The sequence below is a fragment of the Lepisma saccharinum genome, chromosome 1 (assembly GCF_977018435.1).
Source record: "Lepisma saccharinum chromosome 1, izLepSacc3.1, whole genome shotgun sequence".
Lineage (NCBI taxonomy): Eukaryota > Metazoa > Arthropoda > Insecta > Zygentoma > Lepismatidae > Lepisma > Lepisma saccharinum.
This window is the reverse complement of record NC_139229.1, coordinates 202610242-202628549: the sequence shown is the minus strand read 5'-3', so window position 1 is coordinate 202628549 and position 18308 is coordinate 202610242. Positions and strand designations below refer to the sequence as shown.

Genomic DNA, 18308 nt, shown 5'->3' with positions numbered 1-18308 from the left:
ATAACACCGATATTTTATTTTATTTACCGCTTTTGAACCCGAAATTGACTCAGTTTTTATACTGAAACTTTGCTTTTTTATTTACCAAAAATATGTGCCTCTAATAATGACTAATATTTGTGTACATCATGAAAACATGTTCAAGTAACAATAGCATTTCCATGTGAACAACATGTGTCTCCCATCATGACTTGTAGGATTTTGGACCATTGCTATGAAGGCTGCTTCTTTCATTTTTCCTTATTTTCCAATTTAGTTCTTTGTGTAATACTGTAGTTATATGTCATCCTAGTGTAGAATAGAAGCAAATATGACCCCCTCTCCACAAAAATTAGAAATAGTAGCATAAATGGAGCAAAAATTAGTGCAGAATTCTAGGGGGGGGGGGTGCTGTGATTGGTTGATTTGCTTTATTTTACTTTGCTTTTTGGTCCACTTTTGGCAAATTTGCGAAGATGGGGATGAGTGATGATGATGTGATGAAATTGATGAATGGACACTCACAAACACCCATGCCCAAGCCAGGATTCGAACCCAGGACCCCTGGCGTTGTAGCATGATGTGCTAACCACTCCACCACAGGGGCCGGCAGGGTGCCATGGAGTATTTTGTTAGAGCAACAGATTTGTAGTAAAATCACGGGTCTGTTGTACGTTCGGTTCCCACCACCAACAACGAAATTTCACATGAAGACGAGACCTGAGATGTTCTTTCAAAACGTAGTGTTAGATTAAATAAATGTTGAAGCACTAACCTCTGCCCCTGGTATCTGTGGAGCAAACAAACAAAAACAAGTCTCTGCGCAAGTTGTGACTTGAGATGGCTGCACCAATGAACACATGAGAGCAAACAGGATTTTGTGGAGTGGGAAAACCAACTGCAGCTACCAGCCTTTACAGCAGTGTGTACTGCTTCCCTCTGTCCGCTCAATTTCAACACGCACACACCCTCTTCTCTGCCGCTATGTGTGACCTTGCTCCACAAAATCCCAGGATAGAGTATAAGACAATGGATAATATCAAATTAACATTACATGCTAATGTAGAACCATTGTCACTAACATTCAAAGAATTATGAGCAAGATGATTCCTACCAATTACTGTTACCAATTGTGCTAAAGTTCTGTTTGCAAGCAGAGTTTTTCTTATGGCTATTTGTGATAGAAAAATATAATGTGAAAAGATAGGGTCCCTGAGTATTCTTGGGATAGTATAAGAAGTGCATCTGGGACTTACAGTTCAGTGCATTCTCAAACATTAAATTTTATATTTTTATCACAGAATTTTCACATCTCTGCAATATATACATGCAGATTTGTATTATTGATCAGTAGGGGCACATATTTTTGGTAAATTTCGGTACAAAAACAGTCTATTTCGGGTTCAAAAACGGTAAATAAAACAAAATTTCGGTGTTATAGCGGTGAATAATCACATCAAAAGTGCATTTTGGTTTTAAAATTGTGAATTTAATCCTAAATTTGATTTAAAAACTGCACTTACTACACAAAATAAACTTATCCCTTCTAATAGCACATTTATGTAGTTACCAGAGTATTAAGTTTATTCCTGTGTAAATGGGTCCATTTTTGCTTCTCAAATATTTACAGCAGAAGTAATCAATTTTCCGTGAATTGCATAACTCACAGGATACCTCAAACTTCAGAAAGTGTCGCATCGGTATATAAACGGTAAATTTCGTGTTTAAGAGTATATTTCGCATTTTGCAGTTCATTTCGCAAAACAGGGTAGAAAAATGCACCTCACACCTTACAGAAACATGAAAAGTTAATATTACAGCATGTTATTTCATATTTTGTGTTTTCATCAAAAACGAAATTTGCATGCCTCTATTGATCAGACAAAGTTCGGCACATTATTTAACATGTAGTGTCTTGAAAGATATACAGTTGAGGACTAGGTGAGCAAAATGTTTGATCAAAGGTATTTTTCTCATTTTGTCGTGCTTTTCTGCCTTTTCTGGCTAATTGCAACAATGGTTACAAACAGGCATGCATATTTAGTTTTTGACGAAGACACAAAATGTGAAATAGCATGCTCTAATGTTCATTTTCCACATTTCTGAAGGTGTGAGGTGGATTTTCCTACCCTGTTTTGTCACAAAATGATGTGAAATGAACTGCAAAATGCGAAATAGACTCTCAAACATGAAATTTAGAATTTATTTACCAATGTGACACTTTCTGAAGTTTGAATTATCTTGTGAGTTATGCAATTCACAAGAAAATGATTAATTATGCAATTCACGAAAATATATTAATTCTGCTGCAAATATTTGAGAAGAAAAATGAACCCCTTCATATAGGAATAAACTTAACACACTGATAACCAGTGCTCGAAAAATCTTCTTCAGAGCTAGGTGCTGATTGTTGCTGATTCTATGGAAAGTTCGCAACATTGATAAAGATAATTGGTTACGGTTCTGATTGTGTTAGAATTTTTGCAATCATTATCACATGGAATTTGAACCTTACTAAAGTAATGAGCACTGTTTGGATTTCAAAAAGGTTTTTTAAATTGAAAGAAACAACTTAACATTTACCTTATGCGAGCATGCATGCTTCCCTGGACAATGTATTTTCAATTGACAAGCGAGTGTAAGTAGACTAGTGGGAATTAATGTAGAAGTAAATCGGAACCTTAGTAGAATGCATTTAGAAACTTTATTTTAATGCTAAGAGTACCAAACCTAGCCTGCTAACCTAAGTACGAAAGCATATATTGAACAAATTCTTAAATACAGTAATCACCAAAATTCTGCAGTATGTGTTATCAGAAGTAAATGAAAAATTTAACCATTTTAAAATTTCATTTGTAGCATGATGAAATCGCAATAAAACAAAAGGAACTTGGGACAAAAAATAATTTACACTGTACTGCAATTTGAACTTAGAATCTTAGCAACAAATGACAATATTACATCAAAACATCATAGTTGCCAGTGTGAAATTTTCACGAGCGGGATTTTTCGAGCCCTGCTGATAACTATATAAATGATCTATTAGAAGTGAAATATTAATTTTGTGAAATAAGTATAGTTTTTATATCAAATTTAGGTTTTTATTCATCATTTTAAGACCAAACTGCCATTTTATATACTGCTTTTGGTCCCTAAATGTGCCCAGTTTTTGTATCGAAATCTCCATCTTTTATGCAGCACATGATTTTAACATGGTAGTGTTGTATCAGTTTAGGACTAGGTGAGGAAAATGTTTGATGAAAGGTATTTTTCTAATTTTGACTTGCTTTTCTACTATTTTTGGCTAATCACATCAATAATTAGGTAAAAATCATGAAGAGATCCTCATGCCGGGATTTGACACTGAAACCTTTGTTGGTGAATCATAAGTCGCTACTCAAGGTGCTCAACCAATGTATCTGATTAACTGTATTCTTATCCTTTAGGGAAACTAAGTATTATAGAAAAATACACTTTTTTTCTGTTGGAATATCGATTTGCTCTACTTGTTGACAGCAAAAATATTATTTCACAGGTGTCAGTGGTGACTAACCTGACCGACTTACATGAGTATCTGAAGCATTTGATAAAAAGTACAAATATGAAATGTTTGACTCCAATGAAGGTGAGTAACTTTAAAGAAGAAAATCCAGTGATGAATGATCCTATTGTAAGTAGTCCAATTTTAAGAACATATATGCATGTTTCTCTATTCTCTATCTTGTTTTTTTTTTACCTTCCATGAGACATGCTGCCTAAGACGAGCAATAGTTCACAAAACCTACTCTGTTGGTATTTTGACTGACTTTGTTTTCTAGAATTTTTACAATTATGAGAGTACCATCTGTTCTATAAGTAGATTCGTGTGGCATGATATTGTTCAGCATGTAAGTCTATCCATGGCCTTTTCTCTGTATCTTTTCATCTTTTTTCCATGTTCTTCTTTAGTTTTGGTTGTGTTTCTACTCTTTCCTCTGTTTTTAATTTTAACTTATTTGTGTACATGACATTCAAAGGGCATGGGCATATCAATGAAAATAGGAAATTATCATAGTGAAAATGACTAGTGTAGTTTTAATAATAGCAGAAAAGTAATATTTCTGTTTGTGACCTCCCTGAATGCTCATAATTGGTCCTTTAGACACTATGTAAATAATAATAATAATTTTAAGTTCTAAAAAGTAAAGGCATCCATGTATCATCGTGCCATTAAGGCACATTTTAGGGGAAGTGGGGGGGGGGGGCTAGGGTCCAACACATTACCGATCGTGGCCCTTTGTGGAGGTGATGTGATTAGCATCTTGCTCTGGCCATCTTTGTGCCCCCTTCCCTGGTAACCATTAATTGGAGGCTGGGTGAGCTCCAGAGCTGCTTTATGTGGGGACAAGGCTGTAAAAATTCTGACCTTAGATTACTCACCCTGGGAATTGAACCTGGGTCTCCTGCGTGGCAATCAGATGCCCTACCAAGTAGACCACGGTGGCTTCCTTTTAAGTTCAAGACCATGATTAAAATTGTAAACATCCTCCAAATTATCAGTTTTCACTAAAGAGTGAATCCCCTCTATCATGCTATAGTGGCTAGTGTATATGCACTGTGCAAACCAAGAATCTTGATTTAAACCCTGAATAAGATGTGTGTAATGCAGCTTATGCAGCATAATTAGAGCATGAAATGATGTTAATCTCATAGAGAACTGAGTATAAAATAGCCAGATACGAGTAAATTTTCTTTCCCAAGAATATGTGGTTGATTGGTGTTCTTAGGACACAACTAAACTTATTACAACTTCTACAGAGCCAGATTTATTACTTAGCATTTTGAGGGTGTACGTTCTTATTCTATTAATATACTTAAATAGTCCATTTTTTCACATTAATATACTTAAATAGTCCATTTTTTCACATTATTTTCAAGTGTTGCAGGTAAAAGAGTATCAGATATTGAAAAAAGTTTCTGAGGGACTGAAGCATGAAAATTCCTCACAGTAGAGAACAACAGAATTGGTTTTAATTGGTGAGAAAAACCCATATTTGTTTCCCAGAATATCTAGAAATCCAGCAACTAATATGAAATAGATATGTTTATTGCTAAGCATTCAACTGTGTTTAATTTACAAACACCTTAATTTTTTCTCATTTTTAAAAAGTATTGTGGGTGTTTTGGAAAAAAAATTGTGGTATCAAACATTTTTAATGTCTACCATTTTATAGGCTTTATCTGGGCAGTGTGGTTTTATGGCAGCCAATATGTATGCAAGGTCAATATTTGGTGAAGATGCTTTGGCCAATCTAAGCATCGAGAAACCATTCAACAAACCAGATGCTCCTGTAACAGGACACATCCGAATCCGTGCCAAAAGTCAGGTACAGTGATAGTAGATTGCTTCTTTGTTTAAGAGATGAAAGGGCATATGTCACTTGTTTTTTTCCAGTCTTGCAAACCAATAACTTGAAAATTGTAGCTGTTCAAAGTACTTCAGATCATACATTAATTTAAATAGTTAAGCATCCCAGTGCAACTATGCCATTAAATATTCATTATTTCATAGGAGATAATTATTTAATCACCTAGTTTATTCCTCTTTGCAATGCTGTTGCAAAAGTAATGAAAGTTGTGCATTTTGCATAATTTCCAGGATATTTAGACTCCATGAAAGTTCCCCATGTCATTTTTGCAGACTCAGCCAAATACTTAAGACACCTGAAAAGTCTCTGGTAGGATTGATGATTATAATTTTTGTAGCTTAGGGAACTAAAATCACAAAAGTGTTAGGGCATCACTTACCAACTTTAAAATATAGTCAATGGAATAGTAGGGGAAGGGGGGGGTTACCATTGTCTTGAGGGTTTGGAAATTTTGAATGGAAATGTACTTGCAAGGCTTGAAATTGAGATACATCCTTTCATCTTTTTATCTATATTATTTACTAATTTCTTTAGCCCTTTCAACTTGTACCGTTTATGTTTTTTTTTCAACATGGATAATGTGTGCTATCCTTGTAGTCCACCACTAGAGTGTGCTTCAAATCTCCTGCATATGGCCTTGAACGGCTGAACAGCACCAGCGAATCACAGACGTGCAGCGTTGCCGTCCTCTCTTTGACAAGGCGTTTCGCTCAACTACGCTGTCTCTTTTCCGTGTGAGATTTCGACATGGCACTGCTGCAGTGCGCTGCTATTGGCTATCGCTGTATGCAGGAGATTTGACGCGCACTCTAGATTATTTTTCTATTCATTATTTTTCTCTAGAGATTCACAAACTGTTTTTTTTTTTTTTTTTTTTTTGCTAAATTGGAAGAAAATGTAGTCATATTTATGCATTTTTGATACATGCAGAGATGCTTTTTTTTTGCTTAATTTCATTTCCAATTAATATTTTTATGAAAGTGAGTAATCATAAGATAATTATTATAACACCATTAAGCCTTGTTTCCATGATTATGAAAAACTAAATATGCTGACCAAGGCAGTAATTTAATTTTATTAAAAACATAAACTAAACGTAACGTTTCAACCTTCTAGCAAGGTCTTCTTCAGACACTGTATCAAGTACAAGTATAACAAGATACAAAAACAGGGCATTATATATGCAAAAACATTACTCCCTCCAGACTATTAGAAAGTTGTTCTGGAACTTTCTAGCAGGTGGCTTTCCCTTGTCAACTATACTTTTACCTAAAAGGCTAAACATATTTACTTCCATATAGAATGTGGTTTCACTTGTATCTCACTCTCTTTTTCCTTCATTTTTCTTCCTTCCCCTCTCCTCTATCTCTCTTGTCCTTTCCACTCTTTCTAACACGTTTTTCCGTTCTTTGTTTAACTTCAGTCCCCCATTCCAGTTCATTGTGTCTTCTTCACCTTTCTTCTCTATTTCCTCGGCCTCCTTCCATTTTCTCACTAGCATTCTCTTCTCCCTTTCTATCTGCTTAGCTTCATCCCACTCTATGTCATGTCCTGTTTCTCTCGTGTGTTTAAATATCGCATTTCTCTCTCTCTTAAGTCGTACGTCATCCCTATGTTGTTTCAACCTGTCTTTCAGCCTCTTTTTCATTTCTCCTATGTACACACTCTGACATTTCACTTCGTAGATAATCCCTTCCTCTTTCTCTTCTCTGTTTTCCTTTTTCTTGTTTGCATTATTCGCTTTTCCTAAGATGCTTCTCCCTCCCTTTCTGTAAGTTTTAATGCCCGCTTTCCTATGCACTTTGCATATCTTTTCTGTGGTCTTCCCCATACTCCTTATTCCAAATCTTCTCTCTTTTTCTTTCTCTTCCTCTCCTTCTCTCTCTCCCAATTCTCCCCTGCCCCTTTTCTTCCTTCTTCTGTTTATGTCCAGTCTATCCTGCTTCTCATAGCCATTCTTTTCCAGCTGTTTCCATAGGCTATCTATTTTGCCATCTTTTTCACATTCTTTAGTGCATATTTTCTTTATTCTGTCTTCCATATTCTTTATAAAATGTATTTTTGTCACCTCACTTACATCACTTCTTTTGATGCAAAGAGAAGCTACCTAGATATATCTATATACAGGGTGATTGGTAATTTGACCTATTCCTGAAAAGGGGTAATACTAGAGCACATTTGCAACAAATTTGACCCTATGCACCGGGGGTCGGAAATCAATGGGTTTCGAGTTATTGCAGTTTGTAGATTTTCGTGACATATTCCGACTTGCAACCAAAAAATGACTAATTGTGAAAAAACTACTACACCCTGGACACTTAATCAACACGTTGCTAACAGCTGAGGAATGAGTGACTACTGGGGGAAAAATTCATGCCCCAAATTCCCATACCCACAGAAAGAAACAGTCATTGGTGCACACGTCATGAAGAAATTTGGAAATTATCGTTTAAATCGAAGAGGATTACTCAAAAAATTGGTAACACACTTAGCGTAAAAATTATGAAAAAAACTTCCTCGTTTCATAAGCTAGAGATACAAATGTTGTCAACTGGCACACGGGTTGGGGGAAAAATCTTAAAAAAAGGAGAAGGCGTGTTGTAGACCTCTTTGTAAAGTGAAAAGAAGTTGTCGGTTGTGAGAAATAAAGGAACGAAAATGGGTGAAATAATAATGTTATTTACCATGGACATGATTTCAGGTTGTCAGAATAAACTGTTACAAAAACTACAAATACTGTTAAAATTGCCTCTCCCGGCTACGTATGTAAACACGCAGCCTGCGGCGTACTTCAGACACAGTCACTTGCGTTGACACTTTGTCTCTTATGTCTCAATTCTCTCTCTCAACTCTTCTTGGGAATCCACTGCTGTGCTGTAGACTAACTCTTTCATGTGACCCCAAATGTAAAAGTCGCATGCTATTGAGGAGGGAGATCCTGTCAGAAGGATGGATTTTTGTCGATTTTTACTACATACTGACACTGAAGACCCCCATCACCTGACAAGAATTCTGTGGACGGACGAATCCAAATTCGACCGCGATGCTATTACGAATTTTCATAATGCGCATTTTTGGGCCCCTAAGGGCCATAACCCAAGAAAATCTAAAGAAAATGCTCACCAGAGAAAATTCTCACTAAATGTGTGGATGGGAATCATCCACAATCATGTGATCGGGCCATTCTTTCTGCCACAAAACCTAAACGGCATTACCTACAAAAACATCCTAAGGGAAGAATTGACGACGCTGCTGGAGGATGTGGCGCTCACCACAAGATGGGGTATGATTTACCAATATGATGGCTGCCCAGCCCACTATTTCCGGGGTGTGCGACAGTGGCTGGACGACAATTATCTCAGGCAAAGGATTGGTCGAGGCGGCCCGAAACCCTGGACGGCGAGGAGTCCGGATTTGACACCATGCTACTTTTGCATTTCGGGTCACATGAAAGAGTTAGTCTACAGTACACCAGTGGATTCCCAAGAAGAATTGAGAGAGAGAATTGAGACATAAGAGACATAGTCTGTTTCTCCCACAATTCAGGAAATTATCATAACCTTCATTAAATACAGTCCATCACAAGAAAATAGCACCACTCTTAAAAATTGCATGTTTAGCGTGATCTAATAAAAATCAGGATATTTTATCCACCATGTATGCGACCATGGCTCCACCCTTGCTCTTGTCTGGTTCACAGGCTCAGAACAAAATAAATTGTTTTCTATATTGCCCAGTTGCTGGAAGACCACATTATTCATAGCAGAGCATAAATGCAGTGGTACTATGTTTTTTGTTTTTTTGTTGTTTTTTTGTGACACACTGTACATGCTCTGACAAATAACTCAAACTTGTGCTATGTCTCTTTCCAGTTACTTGTCACTGTGAAATTGTTCTCATTTTTTTTTGCCATAGATCTTTAATGACTAAATAAAGCTGTGACAAACACAGACTGTGAGATGATGTGGGTGGTGGCTATTTTTATGAATGGGCTTATTTTGATAGTTGTAGCCTGGTCTTAAATTAGTTTAACTCTCATTCATTTTTCAGATTAGAAAAAGAAAAATAAGTTTAATATTTTATTTTTTTTATTTTTAGGGCATGGCATTGAGTTTAGGTGATAAAATTAACATGACACAGAAGGGACCTCAGAAGACATCTGGTGCATAAACTTATATATAAGCTCTTTTTTTAGTATTCTTTATTGAACTAAAATACATGGTTAAGGTTATGTGGCACACATGAAGGTGATTTTATTGCTTTTTTTTGGAACAAACATTGTCCTCTTTGTATCTATGTTCCACCTTTTCAGTGCTGTTATTGTCCATATCCATATTGTTTCATATTGTAAATGATTGAAGAATAATTTGTTTGTATTTAACCACTTCTTATAGAACATGTTGCCTTGTAACAAAGTAGATATTGTAAATGTTAATTCTGCCACAATACAATTGAATTCTTTGTTACTGCACAGATAAAAAATAAAAATTTTGTAACATTGGATCTGTTGTTAAGACTTGTTCAATTCTTTGCTGAATAATAATATGAGCACAGAGAATATGGGTGAGTCTGTATGCATGTGTGTGCACAGATATACACTTGCATGCATGCTTACTCTGTGTCCCTTGTTATATACTTTAAGATATGCACAGAAACACACACACACAAAGATAACAAGGTGTCATGGTTGTGTGGTACAACACCCAATAAGTTTTTGCAGATGATATCAAGGAAATACTTTTCTTAGTAACATTTTGCTCATTATGGCCTGATTTGGATGACACACAACGGAACTTTCTATTGAATATAAGCACATAGCATGGTGGCCACTCCCTCCTCCCCCCTCCCGTGCATGGATAAAATCCTATACAAACAGTGTCATGCCAGCAGAGACCCCAATAGGATGAAGTCACAGTCTTCACCCGTTATCATTCTTCTACCATGAACCATGCATATGTTGCATATTAAATTGTAAGCTTGCATTTTAAACTTTTCCCTACCAAGTTAGAAAATAAATCAAATTGACATTCTACCCAAACATTTCCAGAGGAGCTGCTGAAATTGAGCATTTTCAGATGAGCTGCTGAAATTGATCATGGAAGTTGACCCCCAGCAGGCATAGGCGTCGCCAGAAATTTTTACAAGGGGGTGGGGGTCGGGCAAATGATAGAAGTTGAATACTAGAAAAATAATAAGTTAGTAAATATTATAAACTAACAAAAATAAATTTTATTTAAAATAATAATAATAATTATTATTATTATATAAATGGAAAGACTCAATTCCACCAAATGAGTGAATACCAGCACAACGATTTTCCATTATTTATTTTGCATTTTATGCAGTTAGTATCTGAAATGCATTATGATATTAACTTTTGCACATCTTGTTCAAGAAATGTTAGGGGATTTTTTTTTCATAAAAGTTTGTTGTGTGACCTCTCACAAATAACTGTAATTATTACAATTTTGAAAACTGTAGAACCATTTGTTCTTTGAATGAAATGGTAGAATATAACCTTGTTCGTGTATTTTTCACACAATGTTTTCAATCCAATGCATTTTAACTTTGATTATTCTGTTTGAATACTAACTTTTGAACTTTATTTCTGTTCTTAACATTAAGAGTAGCAAACTTCCTGCTTTCTTGTATCAAGGGAGGGTCCACTGAACTGTTCAACCTCCCTCCCCCCTTTCCCAATGCCCATGCCAGCAGGTGTAGCATCAAAACATCACCGACAAAACATCGATGGTACAAAACATCGACGGAACAAAACATCGATGGTACAAAAAATCAATGGTACAAAACATCGACAGAACAAAACATGCATCGTCCCTCTAGTGCACTTCTTAAAATAAACTTCTACCACGGCTACAGATATCTTAATCTCGGGGGATAGGTTCTTTGTTCGAGAATTTCAAATAAGAAAGCGTTTTATAGCCAAGAGGATATAGTTAAATGCGGATCTATATTCTGAAAACTATACACAATACAGAGAAAATATATAGCGAAGCTTATATATACATTGAAATATACAGGGTGTTGCAAAATACCTGTTACAACGCTTGGGAGGTGATTCTACAAGTAAAAACAAGGAAAAAATGTCATGTGAAAAAATGTCGAAATCGGCACCGTTTTCGAGTGACAGGCGTGCGAAAATCGCCTCACACCATGTGTAAAGTACAATAACTCAAGAAGGAAGAAATATATCAATGTCGGAATAAAATAATACAAACAAAATCGTACCTGGTGAATACAATGGTGCATCAATTGAGGCCCAGTGTAAATTGCGCAAGGGGACTCTCAAAGAAAGTGGGGAATCCCCTGATGGAAAATACAAGAAATTTACTACTATCTTCTACATAATGTTGAGATCGGAATGTAGCCAGTAAAAAATGGCGACGTATGTCCACATGTCCCACTACTGCTGGGACACCGTCCCACACCCGGGAAATAGGAAAATAACTGCAAATCTCCTGTTGTACACGGTTCACATTGCGGTTCGAAGAAAAGAAACCAATTTGTCGCATGTCTCACTACTGCTGGGACACCATCCCAAATGGAAAAAAATACTGGAAAATCATAAAAAAAAGTTTTCAATCCCTTAATGTTGACACACTACTTTGCAGTACGAAAAACAAAAGTTAAACAATGGCCACATGTCGTTAGGCTGTACATATACTACAAGAGAGCTCCCCAAAGAAAGTGGGTAATCCTCGAAGGAATGAAGACGGAGAATGGCGAGAAAACGCACACAATGGCATGTAACATTTCCAGGCACAGCACATCTGGAAGGGATTCCACTGAGAAGCGCACAACCTCCGCACATGCAGATCGACGGTATGAAGTACAGCGATATCCAGCATCTTCACTCGTACCTTTCACTAAAGGACACTATGTGGTGCTGATAGGGGCTCACACAAACACCGGTATACTCAGAGACGTTGTTGAAAATGTCCGCCATTGACTTGAAGACAAAGATGGCATCGGCGAAGCACTGATTGTCTGGTACGTGCAAATACCTCTGGCATGTCACCAATTGTCCCAGCAGCGGCACTAACACGAGCAACGAGATCCTCAGCACTTTCCACAGGGGTTTCATACACGAGCCTTTTCATTTCTCCCCACACAAAGAAATCCAGTGGTGTGAGGTCGGGGGAACGAGGTGGCCACGGTAAAGGTCCACCCCTGCCAATCCAACGATCGCCGAAAATATCGTTGAGTAAGGCTCTGGCTCCCCGGTCGAAATGTGCGGGGGCGCCGTCGTGTTGAAACCAGATACGTTGTCTACCTGCCAGTGGCACGTTTTCCAAAAGTTCAGGTAATACGTCATGTAGAAACACCCGATAATTCCCACCACACAAAGTAGATGGCAAAATGTACGGGCCTATCAAGTGGTCACCTACTACGCCACACCACACATTCACTGCGAACCTATGTTGATGATGGCGCACAATGATTGCATGCGGATTGTCCATATCCCAGACGTGGCTGTTGTGGCTATTGAACATGCCGTCCCTGGTGAACATTGCCTCATCGGTCCACAAAACTATTGTTGGGAACTCTGGAATGGAAAGAGTTTGTTGCACGTACCATTGGCAGAAATCCATGCGTAGGGGAAAGTCCGTGGGCAGTATGTGGTGCACCTTATGCAATTTGTATGGGTGCAGTCCCTCCTCTCGAAGAACGTGGAACACATTGCTATGGTGGGTTTGTTGAGTACGAGCAATGACACGTGTGCTGGTGTCAGGACGATCTCGTATCGCGTCCAACACGTCCTCTTCAAATTGCACAGTGCGGGGTCTTCCACAATCCCACCTACGGGGTAGTAGAGATCCAGTTTCACACAGTCGAGCATCAAGTCTTTGAAAGAGTGCATGTGCTGGTAATCGCCTATTGGGAAAACGTTCGTGATACAAACGACGTGCTTCACGGCTGTTTCGGTTTGCCTCTCCATAAACGAGATGCATATCAGCAAGCTCGTGGGTAGAGTACTCCACCATTGTCTTGTTCGAGAACTGCCCAGAAACAGGGGCACTTTCCCTCCGAGTGACGGATCACAACTACCGTGATTAGCACCCACGTAATGTCACACAGGTGTCCACGCAGTTGTTGCAAACCGAGAAAGAACACGGGAATACGTACTCTACGTACAGTATTCCTTAGCGCAATTCAACCATACACACACGCCAGACTAAACTCCACGCTGCGAGACGCAGAAGAAGACAGGAAAAACAACGGTTGAGTACAGTCTCTACGTAGTATCCACCAACACTAATACGTAACAGGTGACCTACACTCACAGCGCCTCTAGTGGAGCTTTCTGTACCAATTAGCTGAAATCAATCTGAGCGTAATTTGACGGCATAGCGTCATTTTCGAGTGAATTTCCTATTTCCCGAGTGTGGGACGGTGTCCCAGCAGTAGTGGGACATGTGGACATACGTCGTCATTTTTTACTGCCTACATTCCGATCTCAACATTATGTAGAAAATAGTAGTAAATTTCCTATATTTTCCATCGGGATTCCCCACTTTCTTTGAGAGTCACCTTGCGCAATTTACACTGGGCCTCAATTGCTGCACCATTGTATTCGTCAGGCACGATTTTGTTTGTATTCTTTTATTCCGACATTGATATCTTTCTTCCTTCTTGAGTTATTGTACTTTACGCATGGTGTGAGGCGATTTTCGCACGCCTGTCACTCGCAAACGGTGCCGATTTCGACATTTTTTCACATGACATTTGTTCCTCGTTTTTACTTGTCGAACCACCACCCAAGCGTTGTAACAGGTATTTTGCAACACCCTGTATATATATATATATATAAAGTGAAAGAGGAGAGAGGAAACACTCACCGGACAAAGAAAAAATTCAAATTTTCGTGATGGTATGTCACATCTTCAGGAGTAGAGAGACGTTGTATAACTAAGTGACTAGAGGGAAGAGTAAGCATGACATGCAGTGTTGCCAGGTCCCAGGTCACTCCACCAACCAAATCACCTTCCTGGATGTGGATGTGCACATGAAGGAAGGACATTTGGAAACCTCCATCCACATCAAACCTACCAACCATATGCAATACCTACACTTCTCCAGCTCCCATCCGTTCCACACCAAGAAAGCCATCCCATTCTCCCTGGCCCTCAGAGGTCAACGCCTCAACACCTCAGCCACCTCCTGACAGAACTATAACCACCGCTTACACCAAGCCTTGACCAACCGTGGATATCCTTCCACCCTGGTCACCAAACAAATATCCCAAGCGTCTTCATACACTCCCACCAAGAATCCTGCCACCAATCCCCCTGCACTTGTCACCCAATATCACCCCCACCTCAACAAAATCAGACACACTCTACGTTCCCTCCTTCCCATCCTGCACAGTGATCCTGACACCAGAAATATCTTCCCGACAAGCACAGAGTTGTCTTCAAACGCCCTCCCAATCTCCAAAACATCCTGGTCCACCACAATCCACCTACTCACAATCAACTCGCACCTGCCCACAAAATGCAACCGCCCAAGGTGCAAAACCTGCCCCATATTTGTCACTTCCCGCACCCTCCAGATCCACACTGTAACCGGCAAATTCACCCTCTACCCCAAAGGAACCTGCAACAGCTCTAACCTAATTTATATCCTCACGTGCAACATCTGTGGGAGCTTCTACCTGGGGGAAACATCCACAGCCATGAACCTCCGCATCAACAACCACCGCTCCTCTACCCAAAACCTGGACTTTGCTGTTGCCATTCACACCAATCACCACAATATTCCTTTTAATGACTGCTTCCAGGTAGCGATCGTCCACTCCTTGCCCCAATCCACCAACACCTCAATACGTAGAAGATGGGAGAGGGCCTACATATCGACCATTAATGCAACCACACCTCCAGGCCTGAACAAGGCCACCCAGTAACGCCCCTCATCCCCTATCCTCACCCTCACCTTTTCCCAACCAACCCCCCCCCCCCCCCACCACTCACAGTTTTCGACAAGCCAGGCGAAAGAACCATTTTTTTTTTGGTACTGTCAACACTTTTTTTCCTTCGGGACCTGGCAACTCTACAGGTCATGCTTACTCTTCCCTCTAGTCACTTAGTTATACAACGTCTCTCTACTCCTGAAGATGTGACATTCACTTTTTATTTAGCCCTTGTGGCCTATATATATATAGGATAAAAGGAAGGAGGGCCACAAGGGCTAAATAAAAAGTGAAAGAGGAGAGAGAAAACACTCATCGGACAAAGAAAAAATTCAAATTTTCGTGATGGTATGTCACATCTTCAGGAGTAGAGAGACGTTGTATAACTAAGTGACTAGAGGGAAGAGTAAGCATGACCTGCAGTGTTGCCAGGTCCCGAAGGAAAAAAAGTGTTGACAGTACCAAAAAAAAATGGTTCTTTCACCTGGCTTGTCGAAAACTGTGAGTGGTGGGGGGGGGGTTGGTTGGGAAAAGGTGAGGGTGAGGATAGGGGATGAGGGTCGTTACTGGGTGGCCTTGTTCAGGCCTGGAGGTGTGGTTGCATTAATGGTCGATATGTAGGCCCTCTCCCATCTTCTACGTATTGAGGTGTTGGTGGATTGGGGCAAGGAGTGGACGATCGCTACCTGGAAGCAGTCATTAAAAGGAATATTGTGGTGATTGGTGTGAATGGCAACAGCAAAGTCCAGGTTTTGGGTAGAGGAGCGGTGGTTGTTGATGCGGAGGTTCATGGCTGTGGATGTTTCCCCCAGGTAGAAGCTCCCACAGATGTTGCACGTGAGGATATAAATTAGGTTAGAGCTGTTGCAGGTTCCTTTGGGGTAGAGGGTGAATTTGCCGGTTACAGTGTGGATCTGGAGGGTGCGGGAAGTGACAAATATGGGGCAGGTTTTGCACCTTGGGCGGTTGCATTTTGCGGGCAGGTGCGAGTTGATTGTGAGTAGGTGGATTGTGGTGGACCAGGATGTTTTGGAGATTGGGAGGGCGTTTGAAGACAACTCTGTGGTTGTCGGGGAAGATATTTCTGGTGTCAGGATCACTGTGCAGGATGGGAAGGAGGGAACGTAGAGTGTGTCTGATTTTGTTGAGGTGGGGGTGATATTGGGTGACAAGTGCAGGGGGATTGGTGGCAGGTTTCTTGGTGGGAGTGTATGAAGCAGCTCGGGATATTTGTTTGGTGACCAGGGTGGAAGGATATCCACGGTTGGTCAAGGCTTGGTGTAAGCGGTGGTTATAGTTCTGTCGGGAGGTGGCTGAGGTGTTGAGGCGTTGACCTCTGAGGGCCAGGGAGAATGGGATGGCTTTCTTGGTGTGGAACGGATGGGAGCTGGAGAAGTATAGGTATTGCATATGGTTGGTAGGTTTGATGTGGATGGAGGTTTCCAAATGTCCTTCCTTCATGTGCACATCCACATCCAGGAAGGTGATTTGGTTGGTGGAGTGAGTCCAGGTGAAATTTATGGAGCTGAAGTGGTTAAGTTTGTCTAGGAAGGTGGTCAGGGAAAGTTCTCGATGCGTCCAAAACATGAAGATGTCATCGATGAAACGGAGCCAGAGGAGAGGTTTGAGATATTGGGTCTCCAGGAACTCTTTTTCAACTTTGCCCATGAACAGGTTGGCATAGGATGGGGCCATTCTGGTACCCATGGCTTGCCCTGGATTTGGAGATATATATATATATATGCTGATTCCAAATGTACGTCGGTTATATTCTTCTTAATTATATATGAATAATTGAAGGGAAATCATCTTCTTTCTTCTCGTAATTTCTGGTAAAAGGCTGCTTCTTCCTTCCTATCTTTGATTTGGGAAAAGGCTTCTTCTTCTTTTCTTCCTTCTATTTTTGGAAAAGGCTTCTTCTTCTTTTCTTCTTTCTATTTAGGAAAGACTTCTTCTTCTTTTCTTCTTTCTATTTTTGGAAAAGACTACTTCTTCTTTCTATTTTTGGAGAAGGCTTATTCTTCTTTTCTTTCTTCTAATTTGGGAAAAGGTTTCTTCTTCTTTTCTTCTTTCTCCTTTTGAAAAGGACTTCTTCTTTTCTTCTTTCTATTTTTTGGAAAATACTTCTTCTTTTCTTCCTTCTATTTTGGAAAAGACTTCTTCTCGTAATTTCTGGTAAAAGGCTGCTTCTTCCTTCCTATCTTTGATTTGGGAAAAGGCTTCTTCTTCTTTTCTTCCTTCTATTTTTGGAAAAGGCTTCTTCTTCTTTTCTTCTTTCTATTTAGGAAAAGGCTTCTTCTTCTTTTCTTTTCTTCTAATTTATTGTCTTTCCTTTTAAAGCTTAATCTTATTTATTACATATATGCGCTCGCTTTCCCTGCTTTTTATATAAAGAGTAGGGTCGACTAAACTGACAGTAGCGCCACCTCCTATGTAATGACCAAAAAGGGGAATAGCCCAGGATCGCTAACAGTAAGCGCTGCCTATGGCCCAGTGTGTCTAATAAGAAGCACAAACGTAAGTGCTTCGGGGCATCTAATTTGGACACAGCGCCACCGAGGGATGGACAAATACAAAAGCTGACAATGTTCTCCTCGTCAGAAGTATTAAATCAAAAAGGAGAGAGATACATTTCTGAATTCATTTGCTCACTTATTAACTTTCCTAATTGTTTCATATGTGAGCATATTCTTAATTATCTTAATTGGCTATATACAACATTTTATTCACTCCTTCTATAATTTTTATACTCTTCCTTTATATATTTTGCATTTACTATAATATATATAATCGCTCTTCTCCGCTCCTAGTTTCTACAGTGAACTCTACTTTTCTTCGTATGGCGTGCTGCCATCTATCATCGCTCTCGGGAAACATTTCTTCCTTGTGTTTTTCATTATGTCGTCGGAACTGGCACGTGACAAACATCAACGGCAAAAACATTGATGCCAAAAATATCGACGCCAAAAGCACCAACGGTAATAGCACCGATG

General features: G+C 39.4%; 1 protein-coding gene across 3 annotated transcripts in view; it reads left to right on the top strand.

The window, feature by feature from the left end:
- Nucleotides 1-9890, top strand: part of betaCOP (coatomer subunit beta) — a 54765-nt gene extending 44875 nt beyond the window's left edge. For 2 of the 3 annotated variants that reach the window (XM_083110878.1, XM_083110869.1), the window contains exons 17-19: nucleotides 3515-3649; nucleotides 5193-5345; nucleotides 9486-9890. In XM_083110878.1, coding sequence (XP_082967004.1) covers nucleotides 3515-3649; nucleotides 5193-5345; nucleotides 9486-9557 — 360 coding nt within the window. In that variant the 3' untranslated portion in view covers nucleotides 9558-9890. The remainder of the gene's footprint in view (nucleotides 1-3514; nucleotides 3650-5192; nucleotides 5346-9485) is intronic. The other variant, XM_083110884.1, reaches the window with a different exon arrangement.
- Nucleotides 9891-18308: the final 8418 nt, after the last annotated feature.